The sequence below is a fragment of the Choloepus didactylus genome, chromosome 8 (genome assembly GCF_015220235.1).
Source record: "Choloepus didactylus isolate mChoDid1 chromosome 8, mChoDid1.pri, whole genome shotgun sequence".
NCBI lineage: Eukaryota > Metazoa > Chordata > Mammalia > Pilosa > Megalonychidae > Choloepus > Choloepus didactylus.
Genome location: NC_051314.1, coordinates 137,087,184 through 137,102,652, shown reverse-complemented (window position 1 = coordinate 137,102,652; position 15,469 = coordinate 137,087,184). Strand labels below are relative to the sequence as shown.

Below are 15,469 nucleotides of genomic sequence, written 5' to 3'. Positions count from 1 at the left end.
AATGCCCCGGTCTGGAATGCTTTCTTCCTGGGGGAAAAAAAAGGCAAGTAAAAATATTTTCTAGGGTTGCCATGGTTATGAGATCTGTGTTTGAATTCGACTTGGAAATGCGAGCTGGTAATACAGCTATCTCCTGTGTTTCAGTCTTATTGGAGACAAGGTGTATCAGGGTGAAATTACAGAGAAAGAAAAGAAAAATGGTGATAGAGTGAAAGAGGAAAGGAATAAAACCAGAGAAGATAGTGGGTAAGTACCATTTCTTTATGGAATTAAAAATCCACTTTAGGAAAGTGTCAAATTTTCTATTCTTTAGTCTACCCATCTCGTTCCTTCCCTGATGCCAGTTATTTATCTCCTTTATATTTTTGGTTGAAGTAATAAACATACCTGGTTAGCAATAAAGTCAATAAAGGTTTGAATGAAGAGGAACATTTTACTTTTTTCCAGCTCCCAGTTCTCACTTCCAAGGAGCATCCACTTCTAATTTTAATGTATTTCATTTTCTTTGTAGTTACCTCCCTAACTCTAAATATTCTGATAGTCTTGCTTTTTCTTTATTTCTTGATTAAAAAAAAAGACATTATCTGTTGACTCTGCTGCAAGAAAGAGGATTTAGCCTATTTACAATACTTCCACTTTCCCTCTGCATTCCAGATTTTTATATTATTATTCGATTTCTTCTTTTGCCATCAATTTAAGCAGTGTTTAGAGTCCTGTGCTATCTTAAATGGTGACATGCCCTCTCCTACATGTCACTCTCCCTCTCCTTTTCCATTTCTTACACCTGTCTTATTTGTCACCCATTGCTGCATAACGAATCACACCAAAACTTAGTGTTTTAAAACAGCAGCATCCGGTTATTGTCTTTCATGGTTCTGAGGATCAGCACTCAGGAGTGGCTTAGTCAGGGAGCCCTGGCTTGGGGCATGCAGGTTGTTAGGTGTTTGCAGGCTCGGCCGTGGCTCAAGGGGGCTGACTCCATGGTAGCAGGCTGGTGCTGGAAAGTTGGCTCCTCGCCCTTACTGTGGGGCTACACGAGTCTCCCTGTGACATGAGGCTGGCTTCCCCCAGAGGGAGCAATCCATAAACCAAGGGAAAGCCACAGCTCCTTCTGTGACCCAGCCCCGGAAATCAGTGTTGTAACCCCCATTTTCTACAGGACAATTGTATGTTTGATTATTAAGATTTTTTTCTGATTGCTTATTTTTTATAATATCCTTTATGAGGATGCTAATTATAATTGGATTTTTATTTGATTGTTTAAATTTTTTTCTGTTTCCTGAATTATTTTTTGAAGGATTAGTTGTTTTTGTTGTTTTTGTTGTTGTTGTTTGTGCTGCTTAGTGATTAGATCGATATTTTTATGTGGCTGCTAGAGGTTTCCTCTACTTTCCTATTACTAAGCCAATTTTTTTAAAAATAGAATTTATCATAAATAGGAAAGCTTATCATTCTAGGGTGGGTGGATTTCAGGCTACCCCTTTCCAATGCTCCAGCACCCACCTATTGATTCTCTGTAGGCAGTTCTCTTTTTTTTTTAATTCTATTTTATTGAGATATACTCACATAGCGCACAATTATCCAAAGTGTGCAATCAGTTATTCATAGTACCATTATATAGTTGTGCATTCATCACCACAATTAATTTTTGAACATTTTCATTACTGCAAAAAAAAAGAATAAAAATTAAAGTAAAAAAGAACACCCAAATCATCTCATCCCCCCATCCCTCTCCATTATTCATTTATGTTTTGTCCACATTTTTGTACTCATCTGTCCATATGTTGGATAAAGGGAGTGGGAGCCATGAGGTTTTCACAATCACACAGTCACACAGTGTAAGCTACATAGTTATACAATCATCTTCAAGAATTAAGGCTACTGGGTTGCAGTTCAACAGTTTCAGGAATTTCCTTCTAGCTATTCGAACACACTAAAAACTAAAAAGGGATATCCATGTAATGCATAAAAATAACCTCCAGAATGTTTTCTCAATTCTGAAATCTCTCAGCCAATGAAACTTTATTTTGTTTCATTTCTCTTCCCCCTTTTGGTCAAGAAGGCTTTCTCAATCCCTCGATGCTGGGTCCAGGTTCATCCCCAGGAGTCATGTCCCATGGGTGGGGGAGATTTACATCCCTGCAAGTCATGATCCACGTAGAGGGGAGGGTAGTGAGTTTACCTGCTGAGGTGGCTTAGAGAGAGGGGCCACATCTGAGCAATGAAAGGTTCTCTGGGGGAGACTCTTAGGCATAATTATAAGTAGGCTTAGCTTCTCCTTTGTAGTAACAAGCTTCGTAAGGGTAAGCCCCAAGGTTGAGGACTTGGCCTTCCAAATCGGTAGTCCCCAATGCTTGTGAGAATGTCAGTAGTTCCCCAGTCCCTCAAGGGGGCTTTGCAAATACGTTTCTATTATCTGTCCAGATTACTCTGGGATGTATTGGGGCTTCACACTAATGTGTACAAACCTACCAGATTTCACTCCCTATTCAAAGTTCCATGTAATTATGGTGTTTCCAGTGCCCCAGTATCCACCTATTGGTTCTCTGTAGGCAGTTCACTTCAGGAAAATTCTCTGGATTTTGCCTGGAGGTAAATTTATGTTGTATGTGTAGGGAGCCTACAATCTTACTTATTCACATACACACTTGGAATTATCCTCTGTGTCTTTGTTCTCCCTTCTCACTCCCATCTTGACATGTCCTGGTGAATCACAACTTGCTTTTTCTCTTACATTCTGCCAGACTGTTTGGCTCAGTCTGCTGGAGTCCCTTCCTACATATTCTGAGCTATAGAATTTTTGGTCTACTGAATCCCCCAAGTCTTTCAGAAACTTTTGGAAGTGTCTTATCCCCTGCTGTTTGCCCCTGCTACTCTTATTCCTTTCACTCAATCCTTTACTTCCCTGAATTGTAATTAGCTGCCTTGATCTCTGACAATGATTGTATAGCCTTTATCTCGTGTCCTTATGATTGTAAAACCCTACAAGTCACCTATACCTCATTATAATACTAAAAATCACACCCATCATCATATTAAGGCCACCTTTTTCTTACATACATGCTGTGACTAAGCTGTTCAGTCCGCCATCTTGAATCAGAGTGCCCTCTCCCCACATCCTAAAGGCTTTTGGAATGGTTTCTATCTTTGCAAGCTTCCGGAATGGTTTCTATCTTTGCAAGCTTCACAATCCTTTACTCCTCACCTTTCCCCCAAAACGCATCCACCAAACTTTACCAAGGTGTGAAATGTAATGTATAAGCTATTTTAAGGATGCGTAAAACTTCAAAATTCATTTGGCCATCTCTGTAAAGAGGAGAATGTAATTCACATCTTGATTCCAAAGCCCTCTGACCTAGCATTCCACCTGTTAAATGTCCCGTTTCCCATTGCCCCCTGGAGCCTGTCCTCAGGGAGGGATAGGAGAGTTCAATAGTCTTTGACGTCTCTCCCAGTGAATATTCTTCCAAAGCTTCCTTTCCCTCTCCTCCCAAAACTGCCATTTACCTTCCTCTTTGTAAGGAATCACATCGCCATGCCCACTGGCCCCACTGCTGGGCTGGTTATGTAACTGAGAAGTTAGGATTTAAGGACTGATTATGATTACTGAATCATTATATAGATAATCCTTTTTACTTTCTGGTGTATTACAGTAGACAGAGGGAAATACCTGAAACCTGAATTGTAATTAGCTGCCTTGATCTCTGATAATGATTGTACAGCCTTTATCTTATATCCTTGTGACTGTAAAAACCTTGTGACTAGCCTTCATTTGTACCCATTTATCCAGTTTTTCCACTTCAAAGTCCTATGATCACTAAAGACAGACCCTAACATTTATTAATGAGAGGTCTTGGGACCCACCCCAAGTCCAAAGTTATCTTGATAACCGCAGCTGGATCTAATCAAAATGGGCCCGCCTGACACATGTGGTAGCTTAGACTTTAGCCTACAAGTCACCTATATCTCATTATAATACTAAAAATCACACCCATCATCATATTAAGGTCTCCATTTTCTTACATACATGCTGTGACTAAGCATGTAATCAATCTGCACATGCTCAATAATTAGAACACTTCTGATTACATCATCTGGGGCCATTGTACTCATTATCCTAAAAACTGCCTATGTTTTGATGCTATAAAACTATCAGAATTACTGCAGTTCAGGGAGACAGATTTTGGATGGATAGGCCATCTGCTCTCCTGCTTCCAGCCTAGCAATAAAACTCTCTTTGAAATCCTGGTGTTTCAGGAACTGGTCATTTGAGCTGATCGGGCAGAAGAGTCCACTGCTTTGGTCTGATAACAGTGGGATAGAGAACATCTTCTTGACCAAAAGGGGGATTGTGAATGGACATGAAATAAGCTTCAGTAGCAGAGAGATTCCAAAAGGAGCTGAGAGGTCACTGTGGTGGGCTCTCTTATGCACAATATAGACAACCCTTTTTAGGTTCTGATGAATTGGAATAGCTAGCAGTAAATACCTGAAACTATCAAACTAAAACCCAGAACCCATGAATCTTGAAGATGATTTTATAACAATGTAGCTTATGAGGGATGACAATGTGATTGGGAAAGCCATATGGACCACACACCCCTTTGTCCAGTGTATGGATGGATGTGTAGAAAAACAGGGGCAAAAAAAAAAAAAGGCACCCAGTGTTCTTTTTTACTTTAATTGTTCTTTTTCACTTTAATTTTTACTCTTATTATTTTCATATGTGTGGTAATGAAAATGTTCAAAAATTAATTTTGGTGACGAATACAGAACTATATAATAGTACTGTGAAAAATTGAATGTACGCTTTGTATGACTGCATGATATGTGAATATATCTCAAACTGAATTAAAAAAAAAAACAAAAAAAAAACAATTAATAGCCCAAGACAGTTTTCTAGGTATTATAGCACTAGCGATTAGTTTTCTGTATTTCATGTGGTTTTCCTTGAGTATGTTCACTTCCTCATATTTGTGTAATTCTGTAATTGTGACTGTGATTTACTTAACTTTCAAATAGGAAGAATGAAAATAAGTTAAAAACAAACAAATGAATAAACAAAAATCTCTTCAGATAGTAGCCAAAACCTCAGTTTACTGGCTATTCAAGGTAAATTTGGCAGAACTTTTATTTAATAGAAATGTCTACCATTTAAAATATTTTATAGAATAAAAGAACATTTCGAGATCCAGTTGCAATTTGAATTAAGTATATGCAAAGTCATTGGACTACGATTTGCTCTATATGGAATTAAAGATAATTAAAAAAAGAAAAAGAGAGAGAGCGCACGTGGCCAGTGCCCTGCAGGTTCTTGAGGGAGCCTGGCTCCTCCCTAGCTGGGACATGTGGGTGGTGTAAGTTGTACCCTGGCTCCTTTTTCTCTTCCTTCCAGGGAGAAGGGGACTGAAACGTTCAAAGCTTCTTTAGTGATTCCCAGCAAGGACAAAGCTGCCTTCCTCTTGAGCTATGAAGAGCTTTTGCAGAGACGCCTTGGGAAGTATGAGCATTCCATCAGCGTGCGGCCCCAGCAGCTGGTCGGGAGGCTGACGGTGGAAATGAGCATTCTGGAGAAGTCTGGAATTGCATCTCTGGAAGTGCTTCCACTACACAACAGCAGGCAGAAGGGCAGTGGGGCTGGGGAAGGTGAGTGCCTGGTGGACACACCCAGATCTTCTGGGATGACTCAGAGCTGGTTGTTGGGCTTAGGGAAATCTCCAAAAGCGATGGCACCCCTTTGAGCAAGGGTTTGAGTTTTTGCAGGGATTTGAAAGATAGCAACAAAACAAAGACAGTGCCCAGTACTTTTTTTTTTTAAGAGCTGAGCTTTATCAGGAGATTTAAAAATGTTTAAATCATTTGATCTAGGAATCCCGCTTCTGGGACTCTTTCCTAGGTAAAACATCTAAAATATTGGGAATGTTGTATGCATGAATCTGTTTGACAATATTTGTAGTAGTAGAATCATTCCATGCATTTAAATATTCAACTGTAGGGAAATTATTAGTAAAATCTGGTTATAAAAAACAATGCATGTGATAGAGAAAAAAATGACAAAGTTGTGGGTACACTATAATCACAACCATCTTAAATATGAAACTGACCCAAAATTAGAAAGTTATGTAACATGATGTTTTATACTAGGCTTGCGCAATTATGTAATATCTGTGTTTTAAACATTCAGCATTATTATTCTATTCTTTCTAAACTTAAGTAATGAAAAATGCATTCTATAGATCTGATTTAAGATAGAGGCATTTCGGTTCATTAGGAGGACCACTGAGTTTAGATTTTCTTCAAATTCTGATTTTTCAAGTAGCATTCTATTTGTTGAAATGATTATGACAAATTCGATCTAATATAATTTTAATCATTGTATTAATTTTCACTAATAGTTTATATTAAATAGTCATTTGTGTTGGGTCCTATTCTAAAAGTTCCAGTAACGCTTAATGTCAAATTGGATAGTGAGACAGATACGTTGGGTAATGTAGCAGATATGTCAAAAAATTGCACCAAGATTATAATGACAGGATTTCAGGTGATTGTGACATTGGGGTCAGGGAAATGCTAAGTCATAGATGAGTACATGAATATGCAGAATGCTGAATTCAACCCGTGACTGCAGGGAGAGCCTGGAATGACCCAAGAAGGCTTCTTGGACAAGTATATTTAGGAATGAGATTTCAGGGCATGGGGAAATGACCTGGCAAATAAGTAAGAAAATGTTCTTATTTAACTTAATGCAAAAATAGCCCAGACTTGGAGCTGGCATATAGAAGAGTAAATGGCATGGTAAATATACTTTCTTCACCTGGTAAAATGGTTTAACTAATGACATTCCTCCTGAGAAGTTGTTTACTCTCAAAAACTGCAGTTTCTCTTGGTTCTGTGGTAGACTTGGGTCCTTTGTTGTGTGTTGGGTCCAAACACTGAGTTTGACACTCTCAATCCAAATCTGAGTGAAAAATTAAAAATATTGTCAAGGGCTCTGATGTTCACAAATGTCATGAGATAGGATTCATTCTTTTTATGTCATTTGGTGGCAGTGTGTTTGGCAAAGGAGCTTTAGTTCGTTTATTAACTATGACCTTGAAAAAATGTCCTAACCCTTTTACACTCAACTTGCACATCTCTAAAGCGGGGGTAATAGCTCTCTCCGAGGCTTACTGTGAAATATTAATGTATGCAAAGCACCTGACCCAGAGTAAGAGTTTGATAATTGTTAAGTGTCATTATTATTATTCCCAACTTACATTTGCCTTTTTTCTGTGCAAATCCTATCTTTCCTACCAGACAGTAAATGCTTTAAGGGCAGGTCTGAGTCTGATTAATCTTTTTCCCCCTGCAGTATTTAGCACAATGCCTCATAAACATGACACAGCTAATTGAGCGTCTGCTAATTAGGAGAAGAAAAGCAAACAAAACAAAACAAAACCCACCCCCAAACCAAGAATGTTTTAAAGTTTTATTTCTTTCTAATCATAATTTATAGAGAAATTGTACTATGGACCATTATGTAAAGGAAGTCTTTTTTCAGGAGGAAGAAGGTTCTTTCAGAGTTGGTGGAGAAGGAGGGTATTTGTGCAGTGTGTCCGGGTGAAAACACAGAGTTTAAGTCAATGAACAAAGGCCCTCAGGAGGAAATTCCGAGGGAAGTCGTGCAGTGGTGATGAAATGTATGTGTGTTTTCAGGGCCACTGTGACACTTCAGAGATTTATGTGTGTGTGTTTGTGTGTGTGTTGTGTTTGGGGGCTGGGGGTGGAATGTGTTATGGTTGTCTGTTAGCTGAAAAGTTGCTTAGTGTTTATATTCAGGGCCTGTCAGTATCTCAGAGGAATTTTTCCAGACCATTGATCTCTTGGGATCTGTTTATTTTTAAGAAAATTGTTTTCCTAGCTCTTTGTACCACAGCAGATATTTTGCCTTCCGGAACGTCGGGATTTCACAGCTTTCACCATAGACAGATGCAGTGGCTGGATTCTCTTTTTCCTGTTCCCCATTCCCATCTTTTAGAGCTCAGCTGTTACTGTTCTTATGAAATAGTAGCTTTAGCAGCATGGAGCACAGGATGTTGTGACTCTGTCTGGACACCATCGCGTGTTTGCAAAAGAAATCCAGGGTAGAGATCAAACTAGAAATTGGCTTGCAGCAGAACACGAGCTGGAATTGTGTGAAGTGGACTGTTGACCCACGCCTTTTCATTACTCTGACGGATCTGGCTGTAGTTACGAAATCAGACTCCTGGAGTCTATCTAAGCCATCTCTGGCCACTAAGCCCTATGTCATCTCTAGGGATGCAGTTCCAAATAATGGATTATTATGGGCTAGATATTGGACTAAGTGCTTTGTGCTTGTTATTATCTCATTCAATCATTATAACAACTCTCTAAGGCCATATATTTTATCCCCATTTTATTATGGAGAAGCTAAAGTTTACAAAGTTTTAGTGACATGGACAACGTCTCATGGTTAAGTATTGATAGAAATAGAATTTATGCACAGTTCTCTGACTCCAAGTTCATGCTCTTAACCACTGTCATATACTACCCCCTTATTAAATGGAAGATTTCAAAGTACCGAGGGTTTTGAGTTCAAATTCCAAGTCTATCTCTAGTTAAGTGTAAAAATAAAAAGAAAAGCTTAAGCAATATATTCTGCCTTTGGCTCCGGTTACTCATCTGGCAGATCTGCATTGGGTCATACCTATTGAATTGTAAATTAATGGTCTCCTTTCCAATGTAAAAGCCTATTCTGTGAGATGGAGTTTGTCAGCCAAAGCATTAACATTTCTGGATTATTAAAATAGTTAACACATGCCCGTGGTTCAAAATCTAAAAAATACCACAAATTGGAATACAATGAAAGACAAGATTCCCTCTTTCTTCAGTCTCCCCTCCCTGCCCCCAGTTCCTCACCACTAAAATATTTTGATGATTTTGGGCTCAGTGGAACACAGTATTTGAAATTAGGACTGTCCTGGAGCATCTGGGATGTGTGATCTTCAGAAGGCATATGCCGAGATAGATATTCCATCTATGAGATTGTCTCAAGGATGGTTATTTCACTCTCTATGACAACATCTCATAAACTTCCTATCGTCCCATGTCACCTAAATGACTGCTCTTTCCATGATTCCATTTTTTTTTGTTGTTAAAAAAAATTTTCATTTATCTTAAGGTCCTTGATGACTAGTAGTAAAGAAAGCAAGGTAAAGTGAGAAGTCTCTTACTGGTATTCCTTTTTTTGCTTTACATCAGTGACTCTCAACCTTGGCTAAACCCTATGATAACCTAAAGAGGTTAAAAAAAATACAGATGACACAGTCCTACAATTGAATTAGAATTTGTCAGGGGGAGGGCTATGTAGCTGTATTTTTGCATGTGATATTCTATGAATTTATATGAGAATCTAAAAAATTTTAAGTGCTTTACATTTTTTTTACATATTTGTTAAGTTAAGAATAATGCAGAATATTTTTCTACCATTAAACAGGTATGATTCTATGACTTTCATAGTTTATCTTTCACATTCCTCACTTTTTATAAAAATAGATTTGTCAAGGTCTAATTTATATACCGTAGAGTTTACTCAGAAGTGTACAAGTCAGTGATTTTTAGTACATTTACAGAGTTGTATGGACATCATCACAAATCAATTTTGGACTATTTCTGTCACCCCCAAAAGCCACTCCCTGGTTTCACCCCAGCCCGAGGCAGCTACTCATCAACTTTCTGCCTCTTTTGATTTCAGGATAAAAGTCCCCTAGGGAGTTATGGTGCTCGGTAAAGGCTGGGAACCCTTACTTTGGACTTTCCAGCAGAACTTAGGGACACTAACTATGTCAGGATCTCAACTGACAGAAGCAGCGTTTAAATTAAACAAAGATTGTCCCTTTAATCTCATGGGGCCCTCAGAATACTCTTGACATCAGATCCTTGCTAAACTATATATATTGTTCCTCTCTTCTACCAACAAGTTTTTACCATTGGATACAGGCCAACCTGCAATTACTCACACAGTTGATAGAAATAACCTCTTCCCATATCGAACTTTTCCCACTCTGTCAACATAGAAACTTGAGATGGAAAAATACCAACAGGCAATCCCAAATGGGGCTGGCATGGCCTCTTTAACACAGTCTGAAGTTCCTTCAGTTAGGTATCCCATCTTCTTCTCTTAGAAAAGACAAGCATGATCGTATAGTAAATCTTTGATGTCAAAAGAGCGTCTCTAATTTTAAATCCCCACCATGGCCTCTTGGGTCTATGGAATTGTTTCTTACCCACTCCTCCCCACTTCTTACCCACTTTGAGAAAAGCAGCCAGCTACTGCCTTTAAAGCTTGGCTTAGTGCCAGACTTTGTCCTTACTACTTATACAACTCCTTTCCCTAGCTAGGTGGTTCCCAAATTGCTGCACATTGGAATCACCCAGGGAACTTTGGTAAGTCTATGGCACAAATCTCATCCATGCCAATTAAATCAGGATATCTGGGGGTGGAAACTAGGCATTCATATATACATACACACACACACACACACACACACACACACATGTATATATATTTTTAAAGATCTCCAGGTGATATCAACGTGCAGCAAAGTTTGGGGACATAGACCCTAACTTCTTGTTTTCAATGTTATTTGCCTTTAGTTTCTACCCTTTTTTTTCCCTAAGACTCTGTTCCTGGATTGCTGACTCTTTGTTTCTAAAGCCTCCAAGCCAGGGTACCTGGATTATCTCAACTTCCCCCCTCTGTCAAACCTAATGGATTCATGTGACTTTAATCTAATGTTAAAAGGACATTTTTATGTTTCAGGGACAAGGAGCCATTCATAACTGTTTTTATGTTCTTCTGGTATCTGGTTCATCATTGCAAGGTGCTCCACTGTCAAGAACACAGAAGAGGAATAAGGAAACACTGTCAGCTTGTGCTCTTAAAAACATGCATTCTAGATGGAATCCCGTTCCCTCCAAATGCCAAGGAGGCAACTTTTGCTGTGCTTGATTTATAGTAGTTAGCTCTTTACATGCCTGGTAGGCAAAAGATAGGATTAGGTGGAACTCAGTTTGCTTCTTGCTTTTTGTAATATTACCCTTATAAAATTTTGACCTTCACATAATCCTAAGTACTGCAGAAGCTCAACTGGAAAGAAGGGAACCTCTTGACATACAGTTTTATTACCTTTTATATTGGAAAATGATTTACATCAGCACCTGTGCTTGCAAATAGGTTAATGACCAGCCACCCATCCTTACAGATCAGGGCCCCTTTGACCTGAGACCAGCACAGTGTCTTGTATCAGGAGATGCCCAATCAGGGGTTGAATCAAATCTGTTTTAAAATTTTATTTGTGTTTTTACTGTTTGGTCTGTGAACGTCATGGCTCTCCTTGGGGGTCAGTTAGTATTTGTTGAACAATGCAATGAATGAATGACTCTTTGTTTTCCCCATATAGTATTTTTTTTTCCAATTCAGTTTTATTGAGATATATTCACATACCCTACAGTCATCCACAGTGTACAGTCAGTTGTTCATAGTACCATCATACAGTTGTGCATTCATCACAAAAGTCAATTTTTGAACATTTTCATTACTCCAAAAAATAAGAATACAAATACAAATAAAGAAGAACCCCTAAAAATCCCATCCCCCCATCACCCCTATTATTCATTTAATTTTTGTTCCCATTTTTCTTCTACTCTTTCCATACACTGGACAAAAGGAGTGGGAGCCGCAAGGTTTTCACAGTCATATAGTCACACCGTGTAAGCTATATAATTATACACTTGCCTTCAAGAATCAAGGCTACTGGGTTGCAGTTCAACAGTTTCAGGTATTTCCTTCTAGCTATTCCAATACACTAAAAACTAGAAAGGGACATCTATATATTGCATAAGAATAACCTCCAGAATGAACTATCAACTCCATTTGAAATCTCTCAGCCACTGAAACTTTATTTTGTGTCATTTCTCTTCCGCCTTGTGGTCCAGAAGGCTTTCTCAATCCCACAATGCCAGGTCCAGGTTCATCTCTGGGAGTCGTGTCCCACGTTTCCAGGGAGATTTACACCCCTGGGAGTCATGCCCCACTTAGTAGGGAGGGAATGACTCTTGGCAGTGAGTATGCTCCAAGATGTGCAGCACTTTCCTGCCTTAAGTTGGTTAATTTTGTCAGACTTCAGGTATAGCTCTCATTTTGGCTGTTGTGAAGGTGGGATTAGGAGCCAGAATTAATAATCTGTCTTTGGTCCCAGAAGACTTTGGTTACAAAAACTGTATAAGGACCCCTTGCTGGGGATGCCAGATGAAATAGAGGATGTCCAATTAAATTTGAATTTCAGATAAACAATGTTTATATTTAGGACGTATTTATCCTAAGAAGTTGTTCGTTGTCTATCTGAAATGGAAACTTAACTGAGCACTATATTTGTATTTGCTAACTCTGGCAGCCCTGCCCTTTGCCCACCCTAGTCAAGGATTGCTGTCATGGCGGATGGCTCATCACCCAGTTCTGCTCCCTTCTGTGTGGTGTCCTCCCTTCTGTAGCTGGAAAGGCTTGCCCCATCTGTCCACATGCCAGGAAACGATCTGGTGGTAGTTCAACAGTTCCCAACATTGTTCAGCTCAGAAGTTATTTGGGTATGAATCATTTGGCCCCATAGCTGTGGGATTTGGGGATTGCTATTGCAAGACCCCGTGTTATCTTGTTTGTCCTGACGTCAGCTGTAGCTCCGTCAGGGCCAGTTATGAGCTAGTGACTCAGAGAGAGTCTCCCGGGGAGAGGGCCAAGAGATTTTGGCATTCTCTCTCTCACTTGATATTCGTGAGCAACCTCCTCTTCTCTATGAGACCTCACTCTCTTCTTCCTCCTCTCTCCTGCTGCCTTGGTTTGATGCATGTAACACTGTCCACCACAGCTGGGGCTGAAACCAGAGGTGGGTTCAGGGGATGTGACACACGTCATCAAGAGCTTCTGTCTGCTACACCCACCAAACAGTCAGCCAGAGACACTTGAGTTCTCTCTAAGGGCTCCTCCATCCATCTATGCAAGCACGTCCCTTCCACGTCCATTGTTCACCCAGCAGGTATTGAGTTCTCATGATATTCCTGGCACTGTGCTAGATGGCTGGAATCTCAGGATGTTTAAGGCATGGTCACTGCCCTTGAAGAACTTAGAGTTGGCGATTTTTAAAAATTGTGGTAACATATATATAATGTAAAATTTGCCATTTTCACCATTTCTAAATGTACAATTCAGTGGCATTAATTACATTCACGGTGTTGTGCTACCCTCACTACCATCCATTACCAAAACTTTTTTGTCACCCCAAACAGAAACTCTGTATCCATGAAGTAATAACTCCCCACTACATCTCACCCCAGGCCCTGGTCACCTTGAGTCTGCTTTCTTACTCTTTGAATTTGCTTATTCTAGGTAATTCATGTAAGTGGAATCATTTAACATTTGTTCTTTTGTGTTTGGCTTACTTCACTCAACATGATGTCTTCAAGGTTCATCCGTATTGTATCGTGTGTCAGAACATCATTTTTTTTTTTTTTTAATTGAGATTGTTCAGATACCATACAATTATCCAAAGATCCAAAGTGCATAATCACTTGCCCCTGGGTACCCTCATACAGCTGTGCATCCATCACCATGCTTAATTTTTATTCAATTTTTAGAAACTTTTCATTACTCCAGACAAAAAATAAAGTGAAAGATGAAAAAAGAAAAAAAGAAAAGGAAACTCTAATCCTCCCCTATCCCTAACCAACTCCCCTCAATTGTTGACTCGTAGTATTGGTATAGTACATTTGTTATTGTTTATGAAAAAATTTTGAAATACTACTAACTGTAGTATATAGTTTGCAATAGGTATATATTTCTTCCCTATATGCCCCTCTATTGTTAACTTCTAATTGTATTGTCATACGTTTGTTCTGGTTCATGGAAGCGATTTCTAGTATTTGTACAGTTGATCATGGACATTGCCCACCATAGGATTCAGTTTTATACATTCCCGTCTTTTGACCTCCAACTTTCCTTCTGGTGACATACATGACTCTGAGCTTCCCCTTTCCACCTCATTCACACACCATTCGGCACCGTTAGTTATTCTCACATCTTGCTGCCAACACCCCTGTTCATTTCCAAACATTTAAGTTCATCCTAATTGAACATTCTGCTTATACTAAGCAACCACTCCCCATTCTTAAACCTCGTCCTATATCTTGGTACCTTATATTTCATGTCTATGAGTTTACATATTATAATTAGTTCCTATCAGTGAGACCCTGCAATAATTGTCCTTATGTGTCTGGCTTATTTCACTCAGTATATTGCCCTCAAGGTTTTGTCATCAACCCATTTTTTTTTTTTAATATGGTTTTGTTCACTCACCATACATTCCATCCTAAGTAAATAATCGATGGTTCTCTGTATGGTCATATATTTATGTGTTCACCACCTTCACCACTATCTATACAAGGGCATCTACATTTCTTCCACAAGGCAGAAGGGAGAGTCAAAGAAGGTAGAGAGGCAAAAGAAAGAGGAAAAAAAAATGACAGCCAGGAAGTAGCAAAAGGAAAAATAACCTTAAATCAAAATAGAATAAAGAATCAGACAATACCACCAATGTCAAGTGTCTAACATGCCTCCCCTATCCCCCCCTCTTATCTGCATTCACCTTGGTATATCACCTTTGTTACATTAAAGGAAGCATAATACAATGATTCTATTAGTTACAGTCTCTAGTTTATGCTGATTGCATCCCTCCCCCAATGCCTCCCCATTTTTAACACCTTTCAAGGTTGACGTTTGCTTGTTCTCCCTCGTAAAAGAACATATTTGTACATTTTATCACAATTGTTAAATACTCTAGATTTCACCAAGTTACACAGTCCCAGTCGTTATCTTTCCTCCTTTCTTGTGGTGTCTCACATTCTCCCCATCTTTCTCTCTCAACCGTATTCATAGTTACCTTTGTTCAGTGTACTTACATTGTTGTGCTACCATCTCCCAAAATTGTGTTCCAAACCACGCACTCCTGTCTTCTATCACCCTGTAGTGCTCCCTTTAGTATTTCCCGTAGGGCAGGTGTCTTGTTCACAGAGTCTCTCATTGGATGTTTGTCAGAAAATATTTTGAGCTCTCCCTCATATTTGAAGGACAGCTTTGCTGGATATAGGATTCTTGGTTGGTGGTTTTTCTCTTTCAGTATCTTAAATATATCACACCACTTCCTTCTTGCCTCCGTGGTTTCTGCTGAGAGATCTGCACATAGTCTTATTAAGCTTCCTTTGTATGTAATGGATCGCTTTTCTCTTGCTGCTTTCAGGATTCTCTCTTTGTCTTTGACATTTGATAATCTGATTATTAAGTGTCTTGGCGTAGGCCTATTCATATCTCTTCTGTTTGGAGTACGCTGCACTTCTTGGATCTGTAATTTTATGTCTTTCG

General features: G+C 39.1%; 1 protein-coding gene across 1 annotated transcript in view; it reads left to right on the top strand.

Moving 5' to 3' along the window:
* ITIH5 (inter-alpha-trypsin inhibitor heavy chain 5) overlaps positions 1–15,469 on the top strand; it is a 102,997-nt gene that overhangs the window by 28,544 nt on the left and 58,984 nt on the right. Inside the window, exons 4-5 of the mRNA XM_037846490.1 lie at positions 145–246; positions 5,396–5,646. Of these exons, the coding sequence (XP_037702418.1) occupies positions 145–246; positions 5,396–5,646 (353 nt within the window). The remainder of the gene's footprint in view (positions 1–144; positions 247–5,395; positions 5,647–15,469) is intronic.